This window comes from Oratosquilla oratoria, chromosome 24 (genome assembly GCF_046742065.1).
Source record: "Oratosquilla oratoria isolate Oo_2021 chromosome 24, ASM4674206v1, whole genome shotgun sequence".
Classification (NCBI taxonomy): Eukaryota; Metazoa; Arthropoda; class Malacostraca; order Stomatopoda; family Squillidae; genus Oratosquilla; species Oratosquilla oratoria.
The window spans coordinates 57,282,029-57,299,876 of NC_134800.1; the positions used below are offsets into that span (position 1 = coordinate 57,282,029).

Sequence of the window (17,848 nt, forward strand, 5' to 3'; positions counted from 1 at the left end):
GGAAAATACACACTATAGTTGCTGCACTGCTTCTGACCCGGGCCATGGGCAGGTGAGGATGTTGCTTCAACCACAAGGAGCTAACATAAGAGGGAAACAAGGGTGGTGGGTGGGAGTGGGTGCATGCCTTGACTTAGCTACCTCCCTTATAAGGGAAAAAAAAAAACTTTGTTATATTGGATGGATAGATAGATTCTTAGTGTAGAGTATAACCTCAATATGTGCTTGCCAGTGAAATTCTTGCTTGTTTTGGAAGGCATTTTTCTGTGAGGCTAATGTCTGAAGAGGTTTGATGGACTACGGTGTTCTTTCTTGAAGATCTTATTTTGTGATCCAAGTGTAAATGCATTTTTGTATGGATGTGTTGTATGCACCAAAACACCATTTGAGGGGACAACCGAGGATGAGGTGGATGGATGGGGTGAAGGGGGCATTGAGTAAGAGGGGAATGTCTGTTGAGCAAAGAAAGGAGAAGGCAGGAGATAGGAATGAGTGGAGAGTGACTGTGTATGGATGATACTGTTATACAAGAAAGGGGAGTAGGGGGTGCTTATGTGTCAATGATATTTTGACACAGCCCAAAGGGATTTCTCCCCATCTTTTCTTTTTCTGCATGTGAGGACAGAGAGGGGGTCACCAATTAAATGAAGCAGCCTTGCTGTGGATGTACTGTGTCTTGCTGCATTGTGTTTGACCCAGGGTGCAGGGATGACCTGTCATCCATGTAGGGTGAGAAGTGTGTCATCCTGTCTAGGTAGAAAGAATAAATGAAATGAATAAATAAAGTCTTAATTGAGTACTCACTCTAACCAGGTTGATGACTTCAGCAACTTGAACTCCAGCAGTGTTAGAGTCAGATGCATGGCTAAAGTTGTCTAGTGCATCTGAGGAAATTGGCTGCATGTGGAGTTCAACATGGTCTGGTAAAACAAGTCCTCTGTCTGTCATCCTCTCTCTACATACAAAGAAAAAAAAAAAAAAAAAAAAAAATCTTACATGAAAAATATAAAGTTCATCACTAAAATCCAGAGGTTGTCAATAACAAAATTGGATAATAAGTACTTCATACTATAAAGCTGTCTTCTAAGTGAATTTCTAAATACATTTTAAATACATATACCAAGGGCTTTTCTCCCCCTTATAAGGGAGGTAGCCAAAGTCAAAATGCATAATCCCATTTCTACCCATTTCATCCCCACCCACTCCACTCTCACTCACCACCCCTCCCTCTCATCTTGGCTCCTCCTGGATGATGGGTCATCCCTGCACCTAAATACATTTACTAACTCAATATTACCATATGATAGGAGACAATACTGCCATCACAGTTCTGCGTGTGTTGTAAAAGGCAACTCCCCCTCTTTCTGTACTTCTCCCACTAAGAAGCAAGACAAAAGCATAACTTAATTTAGCCATCCCCCTTTGTAAGAGAGGCAAGACCTTTGCATATGTATTATATTTTAATTAAATCTTGATCCTGAACCTATGCATTACTATTATTTTTTTTTTCAGTGCAATGTCAGATAATTCTATTCAGCCTAGGGCTACAGAGAACAGGATGCCTAGTTCCACACTCCTTCCCATTTTAGCTGCCTTTATGGCCAGAGTAGGAAGAGTAGTAGTCTTTCTTCCCCCTACCACATGGGAAAGGCAAAAATGGAAATACGTACTCAAAGAAAAGGTACAAAACAGTATTAAGAATGGGTTTGACAGCACAGAAGGACAGTCACAGTACAATACATGAATGAGTGGAGAGTGTGTATAACATGTTATACAAAGGAGGAGTGGGGGGTAGGGGGGTAGCTTATGTGTGAATATTTTGACATAGCCCAAGGAGATTTCTCCCAGTCTTCTCTTTTTCTGCATGAGGGGACAGAGGGGGGCAGGGGTTGCTGATTAAGTGAAGCAGCCTTGCTGTGGATGTACTGTGTCTTGCTACATTGCCTCTAATCCAGGGTAGTGGCTAAGATGGGAGAAGGTGGTGGATGGGAGTGGATTGGGTGGAATAGGTACATGCCTTGAACTTGGCTACCTCCCTTATAAGGGGGAAAGAGCTCTTGGTATATAAATAGACCACCGAACAATTTTATTCAACTGCAGTACAAAAGCTAAAAACTCAAGCCTATCCCAATAAACTTTTAGCTGCTGGTCAGTTTTGTTTTAATTTTATCATCACCACATCAAAAGGGTTGAAGACCTATCATTGAGATTTATTCAATAAAACAATCAACATTTATCTCAATCACTTGTGTGGGATGGTAACACTAACCTGTACATAAGGACTTGCTGGTGTAGACCTTCTAACAGAGTTCCTTCCTTGCTCAATGGCCAAAGCAACAAGACATCTATTGCAATATCCAAGTCTTCAACACATCTAATGATTGTAGTGTCACTGCTTAAGGCAACTGCCAATTCTCTGTCTTCAATATACAACTTACAAGACTTGAAATGAGACAAAAGGGACAATCCAGTCAAAGGAAAGGGAGCTAAATCGCATATGACAATTGAGGAGCTTGCTGGGAAGGCACCAATGACTGCTGCCTTGAAGAGTATATGCATTTCTGAAACAGAGGAACTGTTTATATACTGCAGTGCATATGGGCTGACTGAAACCCTATTCTCGGTACTCTCAACAGGATCAGTTCCTGAAAGAGCAAGGTAAATTGCACCATCACAATGGAAGTCTACATCCACAACTTCTCCCTTCTCCACAGTTTTATCAATGGTTACAGGATAGACAGCATTTTCCCAGCATGTCTTGTTATCTGGCAGAGAACTTAAGATCTCTTCATCATCTAGGTGGAGATCAAAAGCTAAGCAAATGGCATCTATGCGGCCACTAGAAATGGAAGTTGAACTGATAACTTTCTTTATTTTTCCATGTAAAAATTCTTTTATCATCACAGGTGAATTGAAATTCACATTTAATACCAACTCCCAGCTTGACAGAAGAGTATATCCTCCAGGAATATTATCCATTTTTTCTGATGTATATGGATCTGAAGGGTCCATTTTCAACACCTTCCCACAAAAAGATGTAGAATCATGATTTAAAACTTTTGTGTAGGAGGCAATGTAATCACACTGCACCAAGGCTATGTAGATTTTTGCAGAATGAGGAATAACTATACTCCTTGGTTGGAGATTAGTGCCACAACCTGTAGACTGGTCCTCCTTAAGTTCACTTCCTTGAGTAGCACCTGGTTCTTCTTCTAGACTGAGCAGTTCTCTCCATGCATGATCCAATGTATGAAGGATCTGTTCCCCAAACAATCCAGCATCCATAGTTTCACTTATCACCAATGAAACCCTATTCAGAAAGAAAAATGAGATTTTTAGAATTAGAATGATTTATGTCTATTAACAATACAATACAACTTCATTCCTCTAAGATTCAAATGAAATATGCAGTTATCCATATATTTTGCTTCAAGTTTCAGTATCCTGAAACCAGCAGCAGCAGTGGGTAGCAACAATCATTAAACCTTCACATAAGATCTCTGGGAAGAAATGTTACTGTTGTCTGTGTTGAGCACTCCTACAAGATCTCTAGGAAGAAATATTAGATTGTTGGCAGCATTGTTTTATAACCCGTCCACACTGAGCCTCGTGCAGCTCCAACACATTGTTTGTAGTGCTGTGGGCAGACTTTTCCAAAATGCCACATGATTCACAACCATTCCAATTTCATGCTATGAGGCAGTGCCCATTTTGATGCAGAGGGGAAAGGTACATCACGCGCCGTGCTTTCCAGGATGATACCTATATCCAAGTGGACCAGGAGCAACATTCTTGCATTTATATTTATTTATTGTTTATTTGGTCCTATTCTGCCAGAGCACTCTGTAGAACTGGCAATTTTTCTTACCTGATACATAATATATGCATGTTAACAAAGCTTATAAAAGAAATACAGCCAGCCAAAACTAAGTATTCATATATTTACTACAGCTGCATCTTTGCTTTTGGAATGCAAAGTGCAAGGAGTACAAGTGGAGGAACTTAAGAAGTGCAAGTTTGAAAGTAATTAAAGCAGAAATATCTCACATTATGAACTGTGAACTGGACAATGAGGAGAGACATCCTTCCCTTGACAATGTTCAGAGGTGACTGGTGTGCTGCAGCACTCCAGTTAGTGACACTGTTTCTATGTCAATAGCTTATAGTAAGAGGAGATGATACTGAACAATGTTTAAGAAAAAAAGACATCCACAAATATACATGTATATGTGGACCAGGGTGATGGGTGGGAGGATAGTCAAGAGGGTATTAATGGATTGCTGTGATGCCCAAAAGAAGAATTAGAAGAATACTGGACATAAATGTATTCATAGGAGATGGCATTTAGTTGCTATATCATTATCTGGTAAAAGAGAAATTGAGAGTGATGGTGTAAAGAAGGAAGAAAAGTGAGGAAGACAGAGAAACAATGAAGGTTAGCAAATTAAATGAGGAGAAAGAGAAAGAATACCAGGCAAAGCTGATAGAAGTATGGGATTTAGTGAAGGATAAAGAAGAAACAGAAGTCACGGAAGAATGGGTATGTTTCAAGGTGGAAGTGCTAAAGTGTACAAAATATGTGATATGAGGAAGATGAAGCAATCAATAGTGGGATGAAGGGGTAAGGACACTGGTGGCAAAAAAAAGAAGTGAACCTATGAAGAATGGGGAAGCCTATTAATAGGGTGGCACACTGAGCATTCCTCACTAATACGCTACTTGCTTTTGCTACTTTGAGAAGAAATCACTTCAGTTACAATCTTTAGTTTTTCAAATTTCCAAATGTCAAATTACTCTTGCATCATATTGTGAGAAGCTGAATGACAAACTAAGATAAGTTAAACATTTACAAAAGTTAGACACATTGTTGAGATGTTCTTACTTAAGTCTAGAATATTGTAACTAAAGTGGTTTCTACTCAAACAAAATAGCAAAAGCAAATAGCATGTTAGCCTAGTGTGCTGCCACCTTATGAGAGGTACAAATAATGAGATGAATGAGTGAGGTTGAAGGCTCCAGCACAGAACTGTGTACCTGTCATTTTCATATGATATTCTATGGGAAGGATTTTGGTGTCTGTGAGCAGGCAATGGGTGATATGCAGGGATGACCTGTCATCCATAAGGAGCCAAGATGAGAGGGAGGGAGAAGTGGTGGATGGGAGTGGAATAAGTGGGGATGAAATGGGCTGGAATGGAGTTATGCCTTTTGACTTTGGCTACCTCCCTGGTAAGGGGGAAAGAGCCCTTGGTATATTTGTGTATTTATGTACATATATCTGCAGGCACCTTACTGGGGTGGTTTTGATGCATCCTGTAGAGTCTATCTTTGGCTGACTGTTGGGAATCATGCTGTGGAAGTGTAAATGAAGTCAGTTCTCTTGAATTGTTTGATTTTTTTTTTATCTGTTGGCCTATGTAAGGGGGAAAGCCCTTGGTACACAGATAGATTTTCTGTTGTCTGAACCCTGTGGTTGTAATGGATTTTAATAGGTTTACTGTTTGTTGATTTATGTAAGATGGAAGGTAGTTAGAGTGTTCTGAATGAGTGAGTGAATATTAGGGCTATGTTTAACCTATTATTAAACTCTATAATTTTACTCATATTCTTTTGCTCCAAGGAATTGGTGCCACCAGCATAAGGATTGGTGGCAGGGGATTCTTGTAGTTCTTTTGGTCCCCAACTCTTGGTGATCTATTCAATGGCCGCAAAATATCAAGAATTACATTTAATCCAGCAGTGGATAGAAACATCTTCTTCAACTGTGTAAACAATAAGTGAAATAATCTTCTCGCAAAGGCAATTGCATTTAGTAAAGTTCTATGTTTTAATGTTCAACTAAGCACTGAAGTAAAATGCTACAAAGTCTCTTAGTTAGTTTACATATTTAGCTATCTGTAAGATCACTTTGTCTAGACTATGAACACCTCATCCTACAATGCCTGAGCAATGGATTGTGAGTGTCATCCATTCATTTTAGATTCTACATCCCGGTACATCAAGGTTCAAGATGTCTCCTGTCTGTATGTTCCCATTGTAATTGTTGCAAAATGGTGTGTGTTCAAGTAGAAGCTCAAAATATTCCATCATTGGTTTTCTTTGTTCAGTTTAAATTACAAAAAATAGAACTAGAGTATCTTTGGTGTGACAAATTGAATCGCATACAGTTCTAAAAATCGTAATTTACTCATGATGAAAAAATGCATCATATGAGGAACCATACCTGGACTTCTCAACTTAGGTACTGATAGAATTCTAATCTGTATATCATCTTATAATCCATTCAACAGTCACAACATGTTTCATTTACATTTTATTGTATTATTATTTTTCCCCTTGCTAATGCCTGATGACAATATCTGATATTCTCCTCCTTCTAACAACTATCTCAATTTGAAGAGATTCATTCATGGGTGTCCAGAGGTGGGGGGCAATTGCCCCTTCCCCCTAGAAATCCAGGGTGTGTTTGAAACTTTGCCATGTGGTAATTGTTGTTACGGGAATTGCATTGTTTACCTTGAGTTACGGCGATTTCCCGAAGGCTTGTTTAATTTCGAATCGGGAACCTTTCCTGAAACTCCGTACCACACTATCGTAATTTTAATTAAGATACTATTAAACTCCCCTCCCTCTTCATTTTTATTAAAATTATGTTGTAATTTTTTTTAACAAAATGGGAACTTTGAGAATTTACTTAAAAAATTAGTTGTCCCGTGGCTTCAAAGCTTTTTATGAATTCGTAAGAATCTCAGCCGAACGAGACTACGTTTTGTGAACTGAATCCCAGATCACCTTCAGCGCTGGTACCAGACGCTTCTCATAGAAACCTCGGCTAAGGAATTTTACTGTTCACATGAAGCCTCAAGAATTCACTTCAAGTTCGGACCTAATGTCTGAGAACTCAACCAGGTAAGTTCTCAGACGTTCTTGTAATTGATGAATCTTAATTACCATAGCCAGTCATCACATACAATTTTGTTAAAAATTTTAAGTTACCGGTATACTATATCAGGGTATGATTGATGAAAATCAAAATGTAACTTGATATAAATAATGTAACTATATGCTTATGCAGCCAATTTAAAGTGTATATCTTGATATAACCCTATACCATTAACTATGTATGTAAAATATCTTTGATTTTGTCTCCCCCTACAAAAATTTCTGTGGAATTATTTAACAATGTTTGGACCAAAACTGATGAAATATCTGTTCTACCAAGGACAAATTCTAAGGAAAAGCTACATACTTACTTTTGAGGGATGTGAACTGGAATTTTCATATCTGTACTCTTGACGTTTTGCATAAACACAGTGTTTGCATTATTTCTTTGGAGAACATCTTCTGCCATTTCATACATGAAAGGATCCATCTCACAAGCATATACAGCCTTGGCTCCACTTTCTTTTGCATACACACTAAATGACACAAGAAACAGGAGTCACACTTACAAAACTGACAAGGAAATCTAAATACATCATATGCACATATATATATCATCACATGCCTTATATGTTAAATATCTAATATATCTTATATATAATGTTCCCATTGTCCAGTATAATACCCTAACTAAATGCACCAATTTTGGTGAAAACCACCACCAATTCGAATAACAGAACACTTCCCAATTTCTATTGTGTTTTGTCACCAAAAATGGGTGACAAAAAATGGGAGTGGAATGGGTGCATGCCTTGGGTGGATATCTCCCTTATAAGGGAGAAGAAGCCTCTTACTACAGTATATGGATCAGTGGTTCCCAACCTTTTCTGGCTTGAGGTACCCTTGCCAAGCCTTTCAGATGTCCCTGGCACCCTTAATAGAAAATCTAAATTCTAGTTTGTCAGTATTTTGTTGATCCAACATCAGTGTAACAAAATTTTGTCCCTGGATAATATGAAAATACTCATCTTTACACTGATGCTGCTTTAATGAACAAAAATGGATGACAGAGTCGGTAATACAAAAATTATTTTTGCCCTGAATTTTGGCGGCACCCTCAGTTGATCTCACAGCACTCTTTGGTGCTGTGGCACACCAGTTGGGAACCACTGATATAGATAGACCTAAAAGCCACCAGCATTTCCATCCTTGAAGACAATTTGTACCAATATCAATTATCATAACGAGGTTATGGAGTAAGGTGGTAATAAAAACTGTTATTATTTCATTGACTAGAAACCCACAGTTCCACAGAGGGAGGCAATGGTCCTTGGGTACTCCTATTGATCTCTCTGTGAAGAAACAATGAACTGTTGTCTTCTATAGATAGGGTAACCTTGCTGGGTGCAGCTCTCTAACCAGGTGATTTTGAGGGAGACTATGTTCATGGCACCATTTTTGTCCTCTTCATTATGTGGGGTAAGTAGAGTGGATTCTGAACAGGGCTATGTTGTGCATGCTCCTCCCGAATTGCAATGACCCCCTCGATCCTAGTACAGTACAACCACTGAGCCTTCACTGCCTACCACATGGTTTATGACTATGGGGTTCCACAGTCTGTCATCTACCTACACACCATTGTGCACCATTGCCAGAAAACTGAGTTAATAATAGGAAGAATAAAGTTACAGTTAGATACAGGAAAGTGCCGACAGTGAATGAATATAATGTCACATTCATTTAGTTTTCTTTTGTAGAGTTATTTTGTGCTGATTAGATTCATTATGACTTTGGATGGTTAGATGTGTTGAAACTGATATAGATGCCTTCCAGTGGTTATTTCTTTGCATATAGCACAGGTCTAGAAAGTTTGGAAATTATTCTGTTCCACTCTAACCCCTGCAAATGTTGGAAGTCAGGTGTACTGTCAGTTCAAGTAGCTACCTCACATTTACCACTGACATCCCTTGTGGGGATTGATCCCAGGGGGGTATCAAAAGGTGGAGAGGCAAAGGTTAAATCTTCCCTTAAGGGATATCACATTGGGCTTCCATGGGCTTCATCAGAGCTGAATGCCGAGATTTAGTTTGAGCAAAAATGACCTCAGTTACAATATCATATTTTTCAAATCTCCAAATATCAAATTGCCTTTCTGTCATATATAGCAAAGCTGATTGATGAATTAAAAGATAGTAAACCTATATGAATGTTACACATACTGTTGAAATGTTCTTAGTGAAGTCTAGATTTCTGTAAACAGCTATATTCTAGTTATTCAAATGTATGTTGGAGGTTTTTTACTTTCTTTTTTAGGAATATCCCATTTTGGGGCTACAGGTAGTAGGACTCCTAATCCCATCCCCTGTCCCTTTGTTTGCCAAGATAGGAGGGAGGGAGGAGGGTGGAGGGGAGTGGGATATATGGGAAATGAAATGGGTGGGAGTGATTTCTATGCCTTTTTCTTTTTGGCTATCCCCCCTGTAAGGGAGAAAAAGCCTTTGGTATATATATGTATGTTGGAGGTAGGATGTGGAAGGAAGAATAGCCCAGCATGATAACCCCTTCAGGATGAACTATTCCCATTTTTCATATGCAATTCCTGGTTCAACCATTCTGGATCTCATTTGGATTTTGGCTTCTCAGCTGATATGCTCAGAGTACCAGGGGCAAAAGATTTTGCATTCAAGACAGTACACTGTGCATTTTGAAAAGAATACTGTGGCAGTAGCGATTATTTCCCTCACTGAAGGGGGTAAGTACCACTGTTCTCATAATAAATCAGTGTTCCTGAGTGTTGTGCTGGCAACTGCTGAGCTGTACTACCTTTGGAGCCCTAGTACAGAGAAACTATTGGGCCAGCATTGCCATCTGTGTTGTGACCAGAGATCTCCCAAGATCATCTCCTGCCCCATCATTGGTGAATGTATGTTAGTAATGGGAAGAATTAGATTAGTGTTGGATAGTTCTCGAGGAAAAATTTGACAGTAACTGAATGTATCATCAGTTTCAATCACTCTCGCAATATTGTCGACTTCCCTGCTGTCTATAATATAGTGAATCAAAACATATTGAAATTTTACTCAACTTACGAAACTCGCTATGCGACTAGGCAAACAAACGACTTCTTTAAAACTCAATACAGAACAACCAAAAAAAGCCAATGCTTATCTATTATAGGTGTTAACACATGGAATAAACTGGAAAAGGATTTACCTAAGACAAAATGTTTATCATCATTCAAACGATACTTAAAAAAGTCTTTAATCTATAAGTATTAGTATATTGAACACTTCAGGTCCATTTCATGGTTGTATTCATGGAGAAACTGTCATGCACTGCCCAAGTCTGCCGCTCTTTTTTTTCTATTCCAGCAGGTCACGGTGACCCAGATCTGCGCATTAAGCAATTATCGTCCCGTCAACAATCGACCTGACCTCTCACCTCTCACCTGACCCCCACAAGTTGCGATGCTCGCTCGTGCCCCCGATTTCTATGTGAGGTCGGAGTTAGCGGACGTCGTGTCGCATGTCATTGTGTATTTACCTAGTTGTATTTTACGGGAATGTGTATGCATGTATGTGTGTATATATGTGTGTAGATGTGTATGTACCATACTGACATGTAACAAAAATAAATAAATAAAAATAATTTTTTTCCTTAAGGGAGAGCAACTCCCCATAAGCTTTGCTTCTCGCTCTCCCTTTTCAACTACCAATTTTGTAAAAAAAAAAATGTATATATGTATGTCTAATTGTATTTAATATTGTTGAATAAACCTATAATATATAAATATATAATATAATATATATATACTTTTGTAACATTCCTATGGACCAGTAATGACTGGGGATTAATATTTATTTTTTCCTCTATTCTGCTACCCATCCCTCTCCTTTACCACTTCTAACTATACTTTTTCCATTATGTGATGACCCATAGAATGTGGCCAGCAAGACTGGGGTAATTCTAAATTGCACATCAGATTACTTCCCAAATCCAAACATATTGTGGCCCAATTAGTTTAGATATACAGTAGAAAAGATTACTGTACTAGATATTGCTGAAGAAATATAAAATACTCCCTGACTGGATTGAACCCCCAGAGACCCCCACAAGGTAGTGCAGCAGAACTTAACCTTTCCAAGACAGAAAAGAGAATGTAATCCCTCTAAGATCTATAGGGACAGGAGACCCTAATCTAAAAGATGGGTGGGGCTTAACCCCCCCTGGTAGGGAGGAGGTCAAGTCAATAGTTTACTATAACCATCTGATTTAGGGAATTGCCTGGTTTATGCAGTAAGCTTTCAGCATTTTTTTTTTTTATGCTTAGTATAAAGGCTGCTAGGTATAAAATCTACAATCAATAAGCAGTTGGGGGTGGGTACATGCCTCGGCTGGCTACCTCCCTTGTAAAGAGGAAGATGCTTTTTGCTATATACTTGTAGATAGATAAAATGAGTAAGCTACATCTCGTCACATCCAGCACCCCACTGTCATTTATATAACAAACCTGAGGAGTCCTGTGCCTGCCCCAATATCCAGAACAGTGTTCCATCCACCCTGAACAGCCTTTTTTATGGCAGTCTGAAATTTCTTGTTTCGTGTAGCATCATTTAGCATGGGGAAGTGCCATCTGTCCACCAAATGTGCAGCAAGGCGGGAAAACAGCTCCTGCACTTGCGGATCCTTTGGGCACATGCTCTTGGCCTGGCCAGCATATGACCAAGCCTCTCGTACATGGCCATTCCTGAAGAACCAAGGAAATAAAAACTAGATACAATACATTCTTGATTATAATTTATTGCACAACAGTCTTTGGAAGTACAGGTCATGTATGAGATTACATACTGGAAAATATAAAAAATAATCACAAAATTGTCAAGAGGGAAGCAGTCCCCGTTATTGTGACATTTTAATTCCAACCATGCTTACCAATTCCCATGCATTTTCATTCACATAGCTATACGGAGATTCTCTTGCATCTGATGCCACTTATATATGGCTATATAAATATGGATTAAAGTCTGATGATATAAATGCTGAATTGTGCTTTGTAAAACCATCAGATAAAAATAACCACAACATTCTGTTTCTGCATCTCAGAATACATCACAGAAAACACTGTATTCACAGTAAAAGAAATCTGGAAATACACACAACCACTATTTCCACCCCTCCTTGAGAAACTAAAAAGTATTATAAGAATACAAAAAAACCATATTAACCAGAAAATAGGGAAAGCAAGGGGTGTACTAATGAAGAAATAATGCATTGGAATGTGAAAAGGGAGGGAAGAAAGAATAAGAAGAAGAAGAAGAAGAAGAAGAAGAAGAAGAAGAAAAAAAAAAAAAAAGAGTTGAGGGAAAAACGGCTCGAAAGACATGTGGGAGATATGTGAGAGGAAGAAGTCAGTGTAGCCTCTAGAAAACGACATTTCAAATTAATGCCTTATCAATGATATGAGAACATTTGCATAAAAGAATACATTACAAATGCAGTCATTCAAAAGGAAGTTGTATGAAAAAGGTACAATATACTGTTGAAACAACTCCAAATCTATAACATATGATATAACAAGTTCCAAAACCATATACAGCATACCTGGGGCAGTAAAATCGACATCTTTCATGAGAAAAAAAAAATCTTGACAAATGACTGAGTAGATGGTGGCTATGGTTACTTTTTGTGATCTGCATTCTGTTTTCTGTGATCCACTGTGTTAATTCAATTCAACTACAGCTTTCATTGAAAGTTTAACTTGAATACAAAAATATATTCCATTACAATGTTAATGTTGTTTACAATTACTGATTTTATGTTATTCATACTATTCAACTATGCATGCCACAGACCTATCAGCTTCAGCTCTTCATAGATATTATTCTAGCTAGGTTCACTATGGTCTTGGATCACTTGCTAGACTCATGATCAACAGTTATTACTCTCCTGGATGAGAGCAGCTCAAAAGCTCTTGTATGGCCAGAGCTATGGGTTATGATGTGACCTACATACACAGACAGAAACACAAGCTCCTTGCCCAAAAATGAGGGATGCAGACATGCAGTGCTGCAATACTTTTTCAGCCCTGGGTGGAGACAACTCAAGGCTGCTCAGTTAGTAGGACAAGCCTATACCACTACACCAGCTCAGTGATGACCACTGGCTTCATTGTAATCTTTACTTCAACATAATTGTAGGCTATAACTTCATGTAGTTTAAGCTAATACACAATTTGTTTTGTAAGTGATTGCCTTTGATCTGAAAGGGTTAACAGCGATTTGCACATTTTGTGTGACATTTCTCGTTTCATTCTTCTGAAGCTATGACTGAAGCCAACATAATACATCACACACTCCTAACATCTAAGCACATAATTACCAACAACACAACCACAAAACTTTACAAATCTAATTTGCAAAGTGAACTTAATGTAATTGAACATTTATGGAAAATGTTGAAGATGCATGTTATAAATCTGAGATGCTTAGCCTTCTTATAAAACATGCACACATGTTTTCCTTCAATACATACTTGGTTACCAAGTACTTATCCAGTTTGTACACATACAACTTCCTAGAGTAGAGGCTAAACTACATATACTATCCTCACAATTTACACGTACATTTTCCACCTGGATTTCCGTGCAAAACCATACACTACTTGTGCAGGTTTAGTCTCCGGTAAACACGTACACACAAAATTTATATACAAAGACAAAACCATCAAAGATTTTTACACCTATTAACCCTGCCACAAGGTATTTTTGTCAAGATTAAGGATAACTTCTGGGGAATAGGGATGTCCCTATTAACTCCAAAGTCTTAGCTAGAGCTGAATAAAATAATGAGATTAGTTACCATTGAATATATTGTCTGCTATCAAGTTGGAAGAGGTAACCTTGAATTTATATTTCCATGACACTCATTTCTATGAAAAAAAAAAATAATAATAATAAAAAAAAAAAAAAAAAAAAACACGAGAGAGAGAGAGAGCTACATATGCTATGCACATTAATTTCCTTAAACAGTTGGTCATCATCTGGAGCCATTTCTGTCCCACTTCTACTGTTTTCTTACTTGTGAGCATGTGAGAAAGGCTTTCACACATTCAGCGATTGATTTTTGAGGTATTGAGCACTTCATCATGATAACTTGTTTCAAAACACTATAATTACATTCACATAATAGAAACACACACACACACCAAGGAATAATGGAGGGAAGTGAGAAAGAAACGATTCATTAAGACATGTGAGAGTTATATACATATACACACACATATATGTATGCAAAGAAATCACAAACATGTGATTCACAAAACATGCAAGTAACCACAAGGAAAATGAAAACTTGGTAACCAAAAGTTTTCATCTATTTAAGACATCTTCAAAGTTACTTGCACATATATTTGTGTGTGTATATATATAAGAAACATGGAATATAAGGGAGGAAGAGTGAAAGAGTTTAAATGTATTCAGAGTTGAAATGCCCGAGAAGTATGGTAGGGGTTACTAGGCTGGATAGAGTGAGAAACAAGGTGGTGAAGAGAGCAGGAGTGGAGAGAGAGATGGCGGATAGGGTTGATGAAAGAGTTTTGGGATGGTTTAGGCACATGGAAAGAATGAGTGAAGGAAGATTAGTAAAAGAGGTGTGGAAGGTAGAGGTGGAGGGAGTGAACATGAGGGGGTGACCAAGTAGGAGATGGATGGATGGGGTAAAAGGGGCATTGGGAAAGAGGGGAATGTTTGTTGAGGAATGAAGGGAGAAGACAGAAGATAGGGATGAATGGAAAATGGTTGTATATGGATGATCCTGTGGTGTATGGAAGGGAGTGGGTGGGGGATGAGGGAGTATGTTTGAATGATATTTTGACGTAGCCCAATGGGATTTCTCCTCGTCTCTTTTTCTGGATGAGGGGATGGAGGGGGGGGGGGTTGCCGATTAAGTGAAGCAGCCTTGCTGTGGATGTACTGTGTCTTGCTGCATTACTTCTGACCCAGGGCAGTGGGGGAGATACAATGACAACTTGTCATCCTGGAGGAGCCAAGAAAAAAGGGAGTGGAGTATGTAGGGATGAAATGGATGGGTGTAGATTTATGCCTTTGACTTTGGCTACCTCCCTTGTAAGGAAGAAAAAGACGTTGGTACACGTATTTATGTATGGCAATTTGATTTTTAAGGGGGCAATTTAGGGCAACTGAGGAAGTCTGGTTCAATTTTTTAATTCTTATTTTATTAAATTTGTTTAGTTTTTGATTTATCATTGATGCCTTGTTCTTTTGAAGTGGTTTTAAACCAAGGTTTTATGATTTTTCAGCTGAAGGGGAGTTTATTTTTCAAATTATAAGAATTGTATATCACACATGGGGAAATCAGGATTTTAAAGGTGTTTAGGTGGGGCATGGCCAAAGAAAGGTTGAGAACCATTATTACAGAATATCACATGAAAATTATATCTATATAGTTCTATGCTGGAGCCACTTACCCATCTCACTATATTACACAGACACAACTAGAACATAAAAATGCAGCAAAATATTCAAACATACAACAACCAATCACCTGCACCACACAATAAATCCATAGAAAAGACACATTCACACCCAGACCCTAAAACAGGCTCTTCAAGACAGACTACCCAGTTCAATACTCCATCAAATGTCCAACCCGACATTAACCCCACAGAAAAGCCCATCTCATGAGAGGGAAGAAACACACTTATGTTAAGAACACCATCCAGGACTAAAACAGTATCAGCATAGAGTAGGCTAAGCCACAGAATCAAAATTCCCTCAATGCAACCATCACACAAGAGATAACTGAAAACCTCACCTCACAGTCCCAGCCAACACAATATTTCTTCCTTGAGTGACTTCTAGGCCTGTCTGGTGGTTATTGCTGGTGGTTCTGGAAGGCGAGCACAATTGCCCATATTCGAAACCTTTTACCCTTGCATTTCAATCAGGAGCCTCAGGCCTCTGACACAGAGTCTCTGGTTTCAGACAAAGATTTCTATCAACTTCAACTTTATTACTTACACCTTTTCACACATGGCAAGCAGACAACTTGCAATTGCTCCCTTCCTCCTATTTTCAATTGGTGGCATAGAAAAAGTCCCACACCAATGCAAAACAGACAATCCAATCCAAAGAGATCTGTGAGAATACTCAAGGATCACTGCCAACTGTTATGGGTCTGCAGGCTTACCAATTACATACACGATACCTTTCATATTTGACTTCACCCATATTAGGAGAATTCAAGTTAGGATTTACATACATCAATTTTCATCATCATGTGGCAAGAAAGATTTAATTTTTCCGACACATTTTTACAGTTTGAATGTGTTTGAGATGAGGTGCCTGAGAAATATGATCGGGGTTACTAGGCTGGATAGAGTGAGAAATGAGGAGGTGAGAAGGAGAATGGGGGTGGAAAGAGAGTTGGGAGATAGGGTCAATGAAAGAGTATTGGGATGGTTTGGACACCTGGAAAGAATGAGTGAAGAAAGACTAGTAAAAGAGGTGTGGAAGGAGTGAACATGAGGGATTGGCCTAGAATGAGATGGATGGATGGGGTAAAAGGGGCATTGGGAAAGAGGGGAGTGTCTGTTGAGGAGGGACAGGAGAGGACAGAAAGTAGAGGTGAATGGAGAATGGTTGTGTATGGATGAGAGGGAGTGGGTGAGGGAGTATGTGTGAGAAATAAATTGATGCAACCCAAAGGGATTTCTCCCTGTCTTCTCCTTTTCTGCATGAGGGGATGGAGAGGAGGGGTGTTACTGATTTAATGAAGCTGCCTTGCTGTGGATGTGCTGTGTCTTGTGATGCTACTTCTAACCCAGGGCAGTGGACAAGATGCAGGAATGACCCATCATCCAGGAGGTGCCAAGATAAAAGGGAGGGAAGAGGTGTATGTTAGGGATGGAATGGGTGGGAGTGGGTGTGGGAGTGGGTGTGGGAGTGGGGGGGGGAGGGAGGGAGGGAGGGAGGGAGAGAGAGAGAATTTACACCACCCCTCAACTACACTTCTACAGCTCAGTTCCCAATCATTCCATCCTCTGCCCTTGGTCTCTCTTGCAGATGACCTGTGGCCTTCAGGAAACCAGGGGTGGACAATTTGGTCAGCTGTGCGCCCGGTATACCCAGATTTCATCAGCGGGCAACCACGAGTTGCTCCAAAGGCCACTGGGCAACTACTGTAAAACTGGAATTGTCCACCCGTGGGAAACCCAAACAGCCCTCATGCGGGGCCACAAGTCACTTAGAGAAGAGATACCATGTTGTTGTCTGGGGATCACTAGTGTAAGGCATTATAATTAGATGTTCTGGATCTTCTGTGTGGTGGTTGCATCTGGGGCAGTTTGAATATGCAGCCAGGCCTATTTTGTGTCAGTACTGTTTTAATAATGCACGTGTGCTAGTGCATGTGTGCTCATGGGGTTCTTGCTTGGTGTAGTAGGCTCTCTGTGTGGGGTTGTTGTTGGAGTATTGAGCATATTGGTCTTTCTTGAAGGGTCTGTTTAGTTATCTAGGTGTGCGTGCTTTTCTGTGTGGATATTTTGAGTGGTTTGGGTAGTGGGTTGTGGTAGATATTTAAGTAGTATGCTGCTGGTGTGTTCATCTTTGGTTGTTGTGTTCTGTTGGTGGGGCTATTGAGATGCAGTGTGAAGGGTGGGTGTTGTTTGGAGTTCTGGCAAAAAATTATGTTCCTGTCATTTTCATGTGTTCTAAAAGGAGGATTTTGGTTTCTGTATGTGGGTGCCACATAGGGAAGGTTTTGGTGCATCCTATTATTACTCTCAGTGCTCCATTCTATAGTGTTTGTAAGTTGTTTTCAATTTGCTGACCTTTGGGAACTATACTGTAGAGGAGTATTCTAGGCTGGTTCTTATGAACTGTTTATAGATAATTATTTGACTTTCTTTTTGCTGCCCAAAATCAGTGCTAGTGATGGTTTTCAAAAGG

The 17,848-nt window shown here is 39.2% G+C and overlaps 1 protein-coding gene across 1 annotated transcript in view; it reads right to left on the reverse strand.

Moving 5' to 3' along the window:
- The window catches only part of LOC143038659 (protein arginine N-methyltransferase 9-like), a 50,677-nt gene that overhangs the window by 22,524 nt on the left and 10,305 nt on the right, over positions 1–17,848 (reverse strand). The window contains exons 4-7 of the mRNA XM_076208164.1: positions 11,393–11,629; positions 7,254–7,418; positions 2,270–3,310; positions 805–955 (exon numbers count right to left, since the gene is read on the reverse strand). Coding sequence (XP_076064279.1) covers positions 805–955; positions 2,270–3,310; positions 7,254–7,418; positions 11,393–11,629 — 1,594 coding nt within the window. The remainder of the gene's footprint in view (positions 1–804; positions 956–2,269; positions 3,311–7,253; positions 7,419–11,392; positions 11,630–17,848) is intronic.